Source organism: Rhinichthys klamathensis, unplaced genomic scaffold (assembly GCF_029890125.1).
Source record: "Rhinichthys klamathensis goyatoka isolate OS25496 unplaced genomic scaffold, OSU_Roscu_1.1 h1tg000529l_1, whole genome shotgun sequence".
Taxonomy (NCBI): Eukaryota; Metazoa; Chordata; class Actinopteri; order Cypriniformes; family Leuciscidae; genus Rhinichthys; species Rhinichthys klamathensis.
In genome coordinates, this window is record NW_026607005.1 from 35,208 (window position 1) to 50,012 (window position 14,805).

The following is a 14,805-nucleotide window of genomic DNA, read 5'->3' on the forward strand; positions in this document are numbered from 1 at the left end:
CCGCACCCCAACCCATGTTGGATGCGTCTGTCGAAATGACTTTTCGGCGAGAAAAGGTCCCCATGGAAAACGCCCCGCTGAAACCATTCTGTCATGGTCCATGGCTGCAGAGCTGTGATACAGGTCTGCGTTACCTTTATCAGCTGGCGGCCCGTGGTCCACGCGCGGTGAGACACACGGCTCTTCAACCAGGACTGAAGCGGGCGCATGCGCAGTAACCCCAGCTGGAGCACTGCGGAGGCTGAGGCCATGTAACCCAGCGCCTTCTGAAAAGTTTTCAGAGGTGTGAGTCTGTTCATCTGAAAGGATGCGGCGAGACGCTGCACACTCGCTGCACAGGCGAGCCGTCATCGAGACCGAGTCTAGCTCTATGCCCAAGAAGGAGATAGTCTGACTGGGTTGAAGTGCGCTCTTTGTCCAGTTGACAGAGAGGCCCAAGCTTTTCAGATGGTCGAGGAGGACTGTACGATGAGACAGTAGCTCCCTCTGTGATTGTGCCAAAATCAGCCAGTCGTCCAAATAGTTCAGTATTCGCAGCCCCTGACTCCGCAGGGGGGCGAGCGCCGCATCCATGCACTTCGTAAAAGTGCGGGGTGCTAGGGATAGGCCGAACGGGAGGACGGTGTATTGATAAACCTGGCCTTCGAAGGCGAAACGTAAGAATGGCCTGTGAAGGGGATTTATCTGAATCTGAAAGTAAGCATCCTTCAGATCTAGTGAAATGAACCAGTCCCCCTGGCGCACATGCGCGAGGAGTTTTCTGATAGTGAGCATTTTGAACTGTCTCTTCATGAGAACTTTGTTCAGAAATCTGAGGTCTAAGATTGGTCTGAGGCCGCCGTCTTTCTTTGGAACCAGAAAATAACGGCCGTAAAACCCCGACTCGCTCATAGATAGAGGGACTCTCTCTATAGCCCTTTTGCACAATAGTTTTGCTATCTCTGAACGGAGCAGAGTCACTGCTTCTGGGTTCACAATAGTCTCTAGCCGAGCTCGGAAACGTGGAGGGCGGCGGTGAAACTGTAAGCGATAGCCTAGCCTTATTGTGTTTAGCACCCAGCGGGAAATTCCCGGAATAGCTTCCCACGCTTTGAAGCGTAACGCTAAGGGGTGAATGGCTACATGGTCCCCGTTGCTGTACACAGCGGGCCGCGCGGGCGCGCTCATCGTGTTTATGACAGCGGGACTTACACTCAGAGATGCGTTTAAGGGCCGTGTAACAGAGTGGGCAGAGGTGGGACGCGCACACGGGCTCGTGGGCGCGCTTATGCACTCTGAAACTCGAGCGGGTTGGAACCGCTTTATGAGAGTGGGCTCTGTGAGACACACGGGAACTGAAATGCTTTTGTGTATGAGTGAACACAGTGTTGTGGGCACATTTTCTACACGTGAGGCTTTTATGCTCTTTTTGAGATTTCTCTGGGTCGCCGTGAAAACGGCGTTTGTGCTCATGCAAGCGGGAAAGGGAACCGGCTTGGTAATGGCGGGGTACACTGCTGTAGTAGCCGCGTGAGCGGGGACTAACAGAGGGCGAAACTTTGACGGCGGTCCGGCCTCGGCGGGAGAGCGCCGTCTTTTTCTCAGCTGTGCTAGGCAGACTTAGAGTGATCAGGTTTCAGCGTGATCCTGGACCGAGGCCCACGGGGAGGCGGCGGTCTGTGGCGGCTGTCGGAGCGAGAACGAGGGCGGCCCCCCTGGCGTCGCTGAGAAGTCTGACTGTGCTGAGCTGGGCGCTGGGGTGGGGCTCGTGCAGGAGGCTGGTCACGTGAGCGGCCTGCAGAGGAGCTAGCGCGACGAGGCAGAAAAAGATTCATGGCCTGGGAGGCTTTCTGCACTTCGGAGAAACGGTCAACGATACCCGTGACAGCAGATCCGAAGAGGCCGGACGGAGAGAGCGGGGCGTTGAGAAAAGCGGCGCGCTCGGAATCTCCCATGTCGGCGAGCGTGAGCCACAAATGTCTTTCAGACACGCAAATGGCGGCCATACATTTCCCCAGGGCTTGAGCAGCAGACTTTGTAGCGCGAAGGGCAATGTCCATAGCGCTCCTCAAATCCGCGACTGAGGGGGGATTTTTTCCGCTCTCGTCCCACTCACGCAGTAAATCACCCTGTAGAATCTGGAGGACGGACATGGAGTGAAGTGCAGAGGCTGCTTGGCCGGCGGCTGAGTAAGCGCGCGCGTGGAAGCTCGAAGTCGCTCTGCAGGCTTTAGAAGGAAGCACAGGTGATGAGCGCCATCTCGTGGAGGGCGGGCACAGATGTGCGGCGACCAGGTCCTCTACAGGGGGAATGGAAAGATAGCCCTTTTCTGCGGCTCCGTCCACAACGCGAAGCGGGGCGGAAGAGTCGGAGCGGGTTCTGGCAGAGAGCGGGGCATTCCAGGACTTTGTGAGTTCCGCGTGCAGTTCGGGCAAGAAGGGCGCGGCCCGTTTAGTGACGGGAGTCGAGCGCTGGCGGAAATAGCTGCCGTCCATACGGTTGATGGTCTGCTCGGGGGGAGGAGACCAATCGAGCCCGAGGCGTTCGACGGCCTGTGAGAGGAGGCGCACTAATTCCTCCTCAATTCCAGCGCGGGTCCTAGAGGATTCTCGGGCCGAAGAGGCGTGAGAACTGGACCAATCCTCACTGTCTGAAGCGAGAAGCGAACATGTCTCCTTGATGTCCGCGGCGTCGTCGGAGGCGACAGAGCGGCCACTCGGCGGCAACTGTATGTCCGGAAGCGGCGGAGAAGGAGAGCGGGAGGCGACAGGCTCCGGCGGGATGAACGCTTCTGGCTGGGGTTCCGGCGGCCTTTGCGAGCGGCGTTTCTTCTTACGCGGCGAAGTCGAAGGCGGCGCGGAAGCAGCTTTTGTGGCCTGAAGTCGAGCCCGCAGGGTCGACAACGGCATCTCCTCGCAGAGATCGCAGCCACCATCGGCGAGGGCGAGCTCGGCGTGCTCCAATCCGAGGCAGAGAGCGCAGATGACGTGGCGGTCTCCAGTCTCGAGGGGAGCGCGGCAAGAACCGCAGGAGGAAAAACGAGACATCTTTACAAAGACGCTCGGCTCTTTTAGATACACACACACACAAAACAAGAAGCTTTTGATAAAAGGATATGAATCCGTCGGATGGCGCTAGCTTGCAGGACGGCTGAAGGTGGCGAAGACGGCCTGCTTCCTCAGTCTCCCAGATGCTCGCTAGAAGGTGCCTTTTCCACGACGGCGGCTTCTCTCAGGATCAGCAGATGCGTGTAGCCTCGCTGAAGAGATGAAAAATCAGAGTTTACAGCCTGAGAGGCGAATTTATACTCTCTGACCACGCCCGTTTCGGCGGGCTCTGACGCAATGAGAGCAGGTCAGACTCTCATTGGCCGAGAGTTCATTCGTGTCTCCTCATAGGCTTAAGCAGTTCCCTGTGAGCGAGCCAATGAGCTGCTAGCTAGCCTGCTCATGCTCTGCTGCAGCTGAACTGCGTTGACAATAGATACAAAATTATAGGATAATTTTTGGCTTCAATTTCTCAGAAAAGATTAATCTTTCCCGCGGCGTAAGCTAGCTTACGCAATACGAGAGAACCTCTCGTAAGAGAACCACAGTAGCATACTTTCAGACCGCAGGGTCAACTAAGAGGTCGAGATTCTGTGTTCTCATAACTAAACTGCCTATCATAATAGTAAAATCATTACTATATTTGTTTGCCACAACTGTTGTTTGATATTTTTTATGGTACCGTTAACCCTTTTTTTTTCATTGGTTCATAACTCTTTTTCAATTTTCAATTATAACTAGACTGTTCAATGCCATTTATCCCATAGACTGCGACAACATGCCCATTATCTCATGTTAAATGAACTGTATCTGTTAGATGAACTGTATCTTTTCCTGGTCTTTCTCTTTCATATTTTCAACTGACCTTAAAGAAAATAAACCTACACCTTAAGAAACATTCACAGGAGTAAATGTGTAACAACTAACCCTGATCTTGGGGCAAATGTTCAACCCACCATGGTATATATTATAGACCTACAATGCACAATTTGGGAACCATTTTTTTGTTATTGATAAATCATCACATAAAACTTAATATGGCAATCACAATGAAATTGCTTTTGTAAACGTTTTGATGTTATACGTGGTGACTGTCAACTTTTTAAATTACATTTAAATTATTTAAATTTAAAGTAGTTGTTGTGTTTGCTCCGGTATAGAAAAAGCATGCACATGCACCGAATATGGGTACAGGTGCAATGTAATAATAACCAAAGAAAACAAACAAATAAACAAACAAAAACACACTAACATTTCAGTGCAACCTTTCGACTCTTCATCAGATATTTTGTGCTCCAGTTGAAGTCATTTCTCCCAGTACCTTCAGAACATGTTCCAGATCATTTATTTAAGGTTAAATAAATTATAGGCCAGTCGGCACACTCTTTTAGCTGCCAGACCTGACCTGTGATCAGGTGGATATGATGAGGGCAGATGTAGGAGTGTTTTGTCCATCTCTCTATCTATATTAAGCCTGTGTGACTAGGAGAAACATGGCGTGCATGTGCGTCTGTGTCAACTCCATAACTAGAATCAAAAACAAGTGATTTTTATTTTAGTATATGAAAGGTTCAGAAGCAGGTAATGGTTAGTGTATTCTTTTGGTGACTTTCGTTGCTTCCCATTTGATTTATAGAAAATAGTTTTAATCAGACCAACATGTAGGCTATCACATACAACTGACAGGACATTTTTAGGCATTGTGATTTGTAATGTGAATTAATGGATCACTTAAGATCCCTTAAACTGGATATGTACATGCAACCTTTCAGTCAACCTTTCCATTTTCTTTTTTTTTTCTTCTATTTTTGGTTTTACAGCCAATAGTGACATTGTCACCTTTTTGTTGATTTTTATATCTCTATAATTTACTTTAGTTGACTATTATTTATTTTAGTGCATTTTAGATGTACAAGTATAGATGATTTAATTGAAATAAACACTCAATATGAACACATTTTTCTTAAGATTATTCATGCATATACTGTTGTCACGATTTGGTTATGTTTCATGTTCCTGTTTAATGTCTGTCATGTGATCCCCTGTTCAAGTCATGTGATCCTGCCATGTGTTCCCTCTTCTGATGTGTCATGTTATCATTGGTTCATTGTTTCATTGTTCACAGGTGTCCCTTGTCTTGTCATTAGTCTTGTGTGTAAGCCCTCATGTTTGCCATGTGTCTTTGTTAAGTTTTATTTCACTGTAACCATGGTTGGTAAGCATCATGTCAATGTTTTTGAGTTCATGCCATGCTTTTGTTTTATATTTGATCTTGTTATGTTTGTAAATAAACTGCACTTGGGTTCTCTCTACAACTTGCCTTGGAATACTTTACAGAAAACTTTACCCACAACAATGAACACAGCAGTCACCCTAGTATGTCTACGCCAAGGTGATCATTCTGTAGAGAATTATGTGGTGGATTTTTGTGAAATTATCAGGTGGACTTTAATGTGCTGCCCTCAAGGGCATCTCTCGCAATGGACTTAATTACCATTGAAATTACTTAATGCCTGAGAGCAATGTCCCATGTACTCTGGCTGAGTATATTGACTTTGCACTTCTGCTGAGTGGCTCCTCATTTACTGTGGGTTTTGTGGATGAGGAACCCTGCAATTCCACAGCGCCTGCTAAGCCTCTTCACGTCAGTCCTCCCGAGCCAGAGACTGTCCGCGTCATGCCTCCCGAGCCAGAGACTGTCCGCGTCATGCCTCCCGAGCCAGAGACTGTCCGCGTCATGCCTCCCGAGCCAGAGACTGTCCGCGTCATGCCTCCCGAGCCAGAGACCATGGGCGTAGGTTTGGTCTCAGCTTTGGTGGGGACACCCCCCCCCTCCTTCCCCCCCCCTCCCCTTCCCCCCCCTCCCCTTCCCCCCCCCCTCCCCTTCCCCCTCCCCCTCCCCCTCCCTTCCCCCTCCCTTCCCCCCCACTTCCCTTCCTCCGGGAATTATTTTGTTGTAAGATAAGTAACAGTCCTCCCGAGCCAGAGACTGTCCGCGTCATGCCTCCCGAGCCAGAGACCATGGCCGTAGGTTTGGTCTCAGCTTTGGTGGGGACACCCCCCCCCCTAAGTTAAGGTACATGCAGGTAGGCTAATTAACATTCAGTGACTTGCTAACGTAGCATTCTATCATGATAGCGCGACTTCTATGAGTCTATCCGTGCTGCACACCCCTAATTAATGCTCCTAACCTTGAAAGATTGCAGAAGCTAGGTTTAACTGTAACAATATCCTGGGTAACCAGGATCACCAGTTAATACTATTTTCCACAGTATAATCTGCATTTGAAAGCCTGGTCAGTCACTACTACTGCTAGTTATTTGTGTGGCTAGTTATTTTTGTCTCCCACTATGAAAAAGCTTCGTATGTCCCCTTTCTTCTTCTTGGGTGACATAGCTGATCTACAAAGTACAAAAAGGGGCAAAAAAAAAATGGAATATTAAAATGTTTTACTCTGGCCTTTGTATATTGCAGGCAGAGAGACAGCCCTGGTAACTTACCGTCGGCGTCGTCACGCACACACACACACGCACACACCACCCGCTTGCTGCCAGTGAGTGCAAGCACAAAAAGTAGTCCAGGCCCGCGCGTGTAGCCTGCCTGTCAGATACCCCGCCGCCAATCAAATTACGGCGTATCTTGTACTGTCGTCGTCCTGGCCGTTGGAATCGATCCAAATAGCAGCGCAAAGATCCAAATGCAGCGCAAATATCCAAATAGCAGTTCAAAGGAGCTTGCTAAATATTGGTGGGGACAAATTTGTCATCTCAAAATATTGATTGGGACTAGTACCTAGCGTCCCCCCCTAAACCTACGCCCTTGCCAGAGACTGTTCACGTCATGCCTCCCGAGCCAGAGACTGTTCACGTCATGCCTCCCGAGCCAGAGACTGTTCGCGTCATGCCTCCCGAGCCAGAGACTGTTCACGTCATGCCTCCCGAGCCAGAGACTGTTCACGTCATGCCTCCCGAGCCAGAGACTGTTCACGTCATGCCTCCCGAGCCAGAGACTGTTCACGTCATGCCTCCCGAGCCAGAGACTGTTCACGTCATGCCTCCCGAGCCATAGACTGTTTACGTCATGCCTCCCGAGCCAGAGACTGTTCACGTCATGCCTCCCGAGCCAGAGACTGTTCACGTCATACCTCCCGAGCCAGAGACCGTTCACGTCATGCCTGCCGTGCCTGTGTCTTGGGACAAGATGGTTGCCGCACCTGAGTCAGATCCGGAAGATACAGCACTCCTCATAGTCGCCACGGCTATTTTGAGTGTTTGGGCAGCACACACATCGGCTCCAACCCGTGAGCCCTCGGCCAAGATAGCCACCCCCGTTCCAGAGTCTTGTCTCAAGATGGCCACCGCCACGCCAGTCTCATCCCAAGAAAATTTGGGGTGGGGGACAGTAGGTACCTGATTACAGCGTCCGTGCCGTGACTCTGCCTTCAGTGGAATACTTTATACATGGTGTATTGTACGGTCATACCATGTACTGTTTGTCAGGTGATGCCCTGGGACACAGTGTAATGTTTAATTAATTTTTTTGAGATATTAATGATACACCAAAGAAATCACATCTTCCTCTAAACACCCACATGCAATTCCTCATGCCAGTGAACATTTCTCAGGCATATATTTCAGTCTGTACTCACACACTGACTCACTCATAGATCATGCACACATACTTTTTATACCTGTTTGTCTGCCTTTTTAATGCTGATTTGTCTCGCTGTCTCTCACGCATACTCTGGTCTGATATAAAGTCACTTTGTCAGTGTGTGGGAGGTCCTTTGAGGAAATGGGGATAAACTTTCTAAATTAATTAGCAGTCTCGAAAGGCCAGATCAGAGAAGCGAAGTCCTGATAGAACTGTGGATCTGCCAGTCTGAATCAAAAGACTTTTAAATAAACAAGCATCCTGAAATAGTCATTCTCTGATCTTATTGTACAATTCATGGAGGGATTTCATCTCCCTCACTCTCTCTTCACCTTTACCAACAATTTTGTCACCTTGAATGAGGCTGATGGGAACGTGTGTGGGCGTCGTGCGTCAGGAATCGGATATCTATCCATAGGAAAAATTGCCTCTAATCGTATCATTAAATGAGTTCATGGTGAAAGGCAGTAATTGGTTGGGGGGTGACGAGTAAGCCTTGCTTAAAATGGGTTTGAAGATGATAGTATCCCACAAGGCTCTTGCAAATCAATATGGAGGTTGGCAGGATGTTTAAAAGCTGGAACTTATGGACATCTCCCCCTGCTGTGGGTGTGACCGTATGACATGTCTGGGGTTCCCATACAATTTTCGGTAATGGTTAGATGTTTAGTCCTGAAAATGTATCTGAAAAAATATCAATATTACACTTCAAAGGAAAAGGTCAAGACATTTAAAACTTGTAGATGAAAACTCATTTTCTATGAATAACTTAATCTGTCTGAAAGTATCAGATATTAACTTGCAATATTTCTAATCTTCTCATATATTATCTATTATCATCAAGTATGTTTTGTGTTTTGTGGCGGGTGTTTTGTGATTGTGTGATATGCATTCTGAATTCAGTGGGTAATCTCTTCTAAATCAACTGTTTGTGTTTGCATGTATTTGTTTTTTGCTGATAAATGCACATGACAGCACTGTCATGATTCAATTCCATTGAGTCAAACAGCAGAGCAAACAACACTCTTCAAATGGATTTAGATGGGCTGGTCATTCTGGCTATACTGCTATGGCACAAAGTTGGCCATTCCTTTTATTGAATTAGATAAATCCCAGATATATGGTAAAGATCTTTATTATTAGTGTTAACCAGGTTATTCAAGTCAGTCCAATGTTATTTCATTGTCCTCTCATTTCTATTAGGTGTGCGGAACCGGACCTGTCTGACTCACTGCAGGTACAACATCACCTGCACCCCAAAAGCTGAAGTCAGAACTACTGTCACAGTGAATCACAGGCTTTACTGGACTCAGCTAAATTATTTAATGCCGTGACACGGTATGTGAACTCAGTTCCGCCCACAGCCCAGAAAGAGAAAAATATGTCAGAAGAAACTGTTAAACTAACAGCATTTAATTATGAAAATTAAAATGTTGCTTAAATTGTTATTTTTTCCTTTCCTCCCTTTCATTTACATCTTTGTGATTAACCTGCTGCTTCTTATAAGTAATACGCAAATTATGGAGTATACCGCCCCCTACAGGGCTACAGGAAAAAAACGCATTTAAAAAGAAAGAAGCCTGAAAAAAGAAATATTGCATGGTAGCTACTGAAAATATTGTATAAAAATATTTTTTTCAGACACCAGATTTAAGCAACACACACTCACACAAGAATCTTAGGAACTATGTCTATACGTCCATTTGTGGGCCTTGGCTGGTCAATAATCTGGTCAACTGCTCAGGTCAGGTGCCTCTAGCACAAACTCATAAACATGATATAGAAGTACATGACAGTATGTTGTGAGAAAACAACTGAGCTCAAAATAAATGTTGATATGTTTTACATATTTACTTGGGACAACATGTCAAATTGATAATAAAATAATAAAATTGTATTCTTTGTGTCTTTGTTGGATTTTTGTTTGTTTGTGCCCTTTAAAGGGTTAAAAAACCTTCAAACATTATGATATAAATATTATAAAATGTTTTACAATAGAAAATGTAAGAGACAAGTTATGTAATTGTTAAAGGCAGTGCTGTTTTAGTATCCTTGGTTTATAGGGGTTTTGATATTTTTAATTAGATGTTATTTTTATATTTTGTTTTTGTCATTTTTTATTATTTTTTTGTTTTAAAATATATAGTCTATAGTTTTATTATGTTTTAGTTTATTATTGTTATATATTTAGTTTTAGTCATTTCAGTACTTTTGCTTAAACTAAAGGGCAATGAGAAATGTTACCTTAGCAACTAGCTTAGTAAGTTTGAAGTTTTTTTATATTTTATTTTCATTAATGTTTATTTTATTTCAATTAATTAAATTTATTTATGGTTTAAGTTAACGATAAAAAGGCCTGCAGGAGATATATTTTATGTTAACAGAGCAGGACTGTGATCTAGTAACCTCTCAATTAGAGGTCAAATGTCACAATGGAACAATTCATCTCTGTTTGGGACAAGATTTCCCCAGTAGCAGAATCACTCATCTCTAACCTCAGTGTGAAGGAATCTTCACTGAAGTCATACTTTTTCAATTGAGCAGGCATGTTTGTTCTCATTGGCATGCATATACCTGTCCAAAACTGCAGCTTTGGATGAATTAACTGCCACAAACTTCATCAGGTTAGGCTACTGTTTCTCATGTTATTGAGAACATTATAAGGATAAATAGTATGTCAATGTGTTTTTCCCTTAAATGTTCATGTTTGAGCAGTGCTCTTTTATATAGCCCTACATGTACTGTTATGTCACCAACCTGTCAGTCTTTCGCTTTTGCAATGCTCATTTGCTCTCATTGCTGCAGCGGATGTCTCGCCTCCTCGTGAATTAACAAAAGCTTTGAGAGGGTATCCCAGCATCGCCCGGCTGTCTCCCGGGGAAACGTCCCGGGTAAACAAGAGCGAATCTCCGCGCAACCGGGCGTCAGCAGCAGCAGCAGCAGCCCTCGGCTCGTGTTGTGATTGCTAGCGCGCGCGACACGTCCATCCACCTCAGAGCAAGACAGAGCTCTTTTCCAAAAAGAAAGTTTCTTACATTGAGTCACCATTTTAAAAGTCAAGTGGCTAAATAGGTTATGAACTTTACAGTGGCTTAAACTTGTTTGGTTGACAAGCTCAAGGGCTGTGAGTGATGGACAGAAAAGGAAACACGCGGCGCGCCACTTCGGCTGGGTACCGTTTACCGGACCGACCCAACGGTCCCCTCGCCTCTCAGTCCTCGGTCTCTGTGTTCAGGAATTCAGCGGGCAGGACACGAAACACCGGTGACACACCGACGCAAGGCGATGATACCCGAGACCCGGTAAAGCAAGACCAGGTTTGGAAAGAGTTTGTGCGCGCGGAGCGAACCGGTATGAAAGAATGGTAAGAAATATTATTTAATTCACTTTCAGTGGAGTTGCATGTTTGTTACTCACTTTCCCTGGAGTTGCGTTACTAATCTTTTCTCTCCCCTCTTAAATGTGCCATTGTTTGACCCGTTATTTGATACGGGATGGATTGTGGTTGACCAGGCGCCCCCTGGACGGTGTGCGTTACGGTTACTCATCCTCTACAAACTAAATATACAGCCGTGGTTACATACACACAACCACCATCATATAGCCTAGGCTAATAAAACGATAAAGATTTCGTTTCTAAATAGTGAAATGCATCGTATCGTAGGTAGGCCTATATTATATATAATATCGCGTTGTAAATTCTTCATGGCTGTTTTATGACAGGGAGAAGAACTGGAGTTTCCTCATGAACTTTGACCAGCTGGTAAGAAACCCTCTATCAGTGATGCTCTCTGGCAATAACCCAGAACTGTTGCTGATATGTTTTTATTTTTATATGTAATTTTTTTAATATTGTTAAAATGTAAATATAGTTTACACTAGTTTTCAAAAGTTTGGAGTCAGTAAGTTAAAAAAATAAATAAAATAAAAATAGGCTACTTTTATTCAGCAATGATGCATTAAATTGATCTGAAGTGACAGTATAAACATTTGTTACAGAAGATTTATTTAAAAATATTGCTGTTCTTTTAAACTTTTTATTCATCAAAGAATCCTGGAATTTTTTTATCACTTTTCTTTTTCCACTAAAATATTATGCTGCACAATGTTTTCAACATTAATAAGAAATTGTTCTTGAGCTCCAACTCTCCACAGAACTGTATTTACTGTATTTTAAAAAAAAAAAAAAATTAAAAAAAAAACCCAGCTTTGGTGAGCATTTGAGACTTCTTTCAAAAACATAAAAAAAATACTGATTTCAAACTTTTGGTATCATTTATAAAGAAATAGTGTAAAAATGATTGGGATCTTTTGGTTGAAAAAGTTATTTCACTTTCTAATAAATTGTTATTTTGTGTTATTTTGTACTTTTGAGAAATATCATTAAAATGAGATGAAGGTCTGTCATGATCCTTCTTGTGTGGACTTTTATGTTATTTCTTGTTCTGTGCCATGTTTTGTATTCCTTTGTAGTTTTTCGTTCTTTGCTTGTTCCCAGGTGTGTCTTGTTTGCCAGTTACCCCTTGTGTACACCCCTGTGTTTCGTGTCATTCATGGCAGTATGTTTGGTGTGTTCATTCTGTTCCTAGTTCATGGTTTTCATGTTTGATGTTTATTTTACTGTAATATAGTTTATGATACTGTAATTATAGGTGAACTCAAAAAACGAGGGAGAGCTGGATCCAAATGCAGTTATTTTATTAACAAACAAATAAACATAAACAAATCAAACAAGAAATAACATAAAAGTGCACCCAAGACCATGGGAACACAGGCTGGGATCATGACAAATATAAAAAGCTTTTATTTTAGGCTTCATGAAGCTGGTCACACTTCGTGTTCATGTGAGCCATATGCAATTCATATATGGTTACTATACCACTGATAAACTTCCTGCTTTACAAAGCATTTCATATTTTATATATGATTTTTTTTTTAATTGAAGCTATCATTTATCTTTATTTTTCAGTGAATATTTTCATGGTCAGTTTCATGATGTTCAGTTTCAAATGTTGTTCTTGTTAAATTAGTTGTATTACCCTTGTCATCCTCACAGGGTCATCCGCGTACAGAAACTTCTCTCCCCAGCTCTGGGTCTTTATATTCAGACAGAGTCCCAAACACCAGTAACCAAATGTTCGGCAGCGGCCTGTACACCGAGTTGGGCAAGGAGATGATTCGCCTGGACAACCTGCTAATCCTGACAGCGAACCACCGCAAGGCCAAAAGGAATCCAGAGATGCAGCCCTGCTGAGGTTTAACAGACACAAGATGTTAAAAACAGTGTAGCAGAGATTTGATCCCTTCTCTTGTCTTGCTTTTATACTCAAGAGTGTTCAGTGGGTAACAGTTTGTTTTCTGGATGTATTTTTGGATGTGTATGTGTCTTTGCTGTATGTTTTGGCAGTGTATCGAGAGCTTTTTTATTAGATTTTGTGTTGACATTAATATGCATCTCTCTGAGTACTTTAATATGCTGGTGGAGGCAGTAAAGATGACCCTATATTTAGAATAGACTATTTGCATATTCATTTTTTTAGACGAACACAGGTACTTTTCAGTGTATGAATGCAAATTAGTTTCAGATTTGAATTAAAACTATTTTGTCAGAGCTCTGCGGTATATTTTTCTGTACTTGTACATTGTTAGGGTTAGTTTTGAAAATCTTTATGCATCTCATTCTCAAGAGAAAAAGAGGCATTAGATGTGTTAGTTAATTCTTCACAGTTAAGTTTACATATAATCAGCCAATTCAGATATTTTATCCATGAAACATTAGGAGGAATAGAACTGGAATATATTGCCAAGACCTACTACATTTATAATGTTTTAAAAAAGCTTGCCAAATTATAATCCAATAAAGTTTTTCTCTTTTTAAACAGGTTACATGTATGTGTGCCTTTTTTTTTTTTTTGGTTCTGAAGGTGTGATCACAGTCAAAATAGATTTAATAATAGCCTACATATTTTCCTGTTTTTTCCCCTTTGAATTTTGAAAGAAAGAGGGGTGTAGATGAGATTGGGAAATGACACAGGCCAGATCATTGCAGCTCAGCAACAGTTAACTTTTATTTGTATTTTCCTAGTAGTTTGATGCATAATAATTGCAACTGAGTTGAAATTTGAGGGAGGTTAGGAATGCAGAAAATAGCAGGTCAGTTTAACCATTCTTGTGAGACCATTCAGGTAATATTAGTAGAGCCAGGTTATTTATTGTATGTGCAATTATAGATAAAACCATAGACTGGATAAAACGCACCCTCTAGTGGAAGAATTTGTCCTCTTAAACAATATCAACAAGTGAACATTACTTCATAATGTACTTGCACCGACAAGAGGTCGCTGTTACACTCTTTCATTGGGAAGTTTCTTTGCTTCTTCAGTGTTCCCTCGCGCTACTTCAAAATTATACTCTAATTTGAGACTACAATCACAAAGGACTACAATTTTGATGGACGAGAGTTATTTATGAACAAGCCAATAGTCCATTAATGGAGACCCAACACGGCATGTTAATTTAATTTGAAAATCTATGCAATTTTTCCTTATGTTCACCGAATAAATACATTTTAATATATTAAACATAGGCTAATTAACTAAAAAGTCAATTTAGAATGTACATAATTAAGCAACATTCACCGTGAGTTCAACGTCATGTGTTCAGTCATCTCACATTTTATAGGCCTACTTAATTGACTTTTGGGATGACATGTGACAAAAGCCGAGTGATTATGTTCTGTGATTCTTCTGTGGTAGGTGTGAGAATGTTATCCACCACCGGAGGATATTTGCATTCTCCCGTCCTGCTTCGTCGACGAGACAAACAGAGAGAATAGGGGCTTATGGGTAAAGACTGCTGTTATCGTCGACGTTAGTGATGGATTCATTTAGGCGGATCGGGTCTTTTGAACAACTCATTCCAAAGAATCGTTTACAAAAATGATTCAGCAATTCGTTCACGTCATGACGCAAATGCACGATCACGTGATCCTTGATATCCTAGCATGGCATATTGCATACGGTAAAACCTTAACATGAAGCTATATTAATGCACATTATGCTGTTTACGTTTTAATTCCGTGATTTAGAACTTGAATTAATTAGTCGCTAATTTGAGAAGTTCCGCT

General features: G+C 43.3%; 1 protein-coding gene across 1 annotated transcript; it reads left to right on the forward strand.

Moving 5' to 3' along the window:
• The first annotated feature begins 10,478 nt into the window (after positions 1–10,478).
• Positions 10,479–13,201, forward strand: cunh2orf50 (chromosome unknown C2orf50 homolog). The gene is made up of 3 exons (XM_056238657.1): positions 10,479–11,043; positions 11,403–11,442; positions 12,736–13,201. Exons 1-3 carry the CDS (start codon positions 10,811–10,813, stop codon positions 12,931–12,933), a joined length of 471 nt encoding a protein of 156 aa, XP_056094632.1. The 5' UTR covers positions 10,479–10,810; the 3' UTR covers positions 12,934–13,201.
• The last annotated feature ends 1,604 nt before the right edge of the window (positions 13,202–14,805 follow it).

What these genes read in the sequence shown, in the direction of transcription:
- cunh2orf50 (XM_056238657.1), top strand. Translation starts at nt 10,811, where the DNA reads ATGGACAGAAAAGGAAACACGCGGCGCGCCACTTCGGCTGGGTACCGT. An exon ending in CGAACCGGTATGAAAGAATG is followed by an intron (nt 11,044 to 11,402) that starts GTAAGAAATATT and finishes GTTTTATGACAG; the next exon opens with GGAGAAGAACTGGAGTTTCC. An exon ending in TCATGAACTTTGACCAGCTG is followed by an intron (nt 11,443 to 12,735) that starts GTAAGAAACCCT and finishes TCATCCTCACAG; the next exon opens with GGTCATCCGCGTACAGAAAC.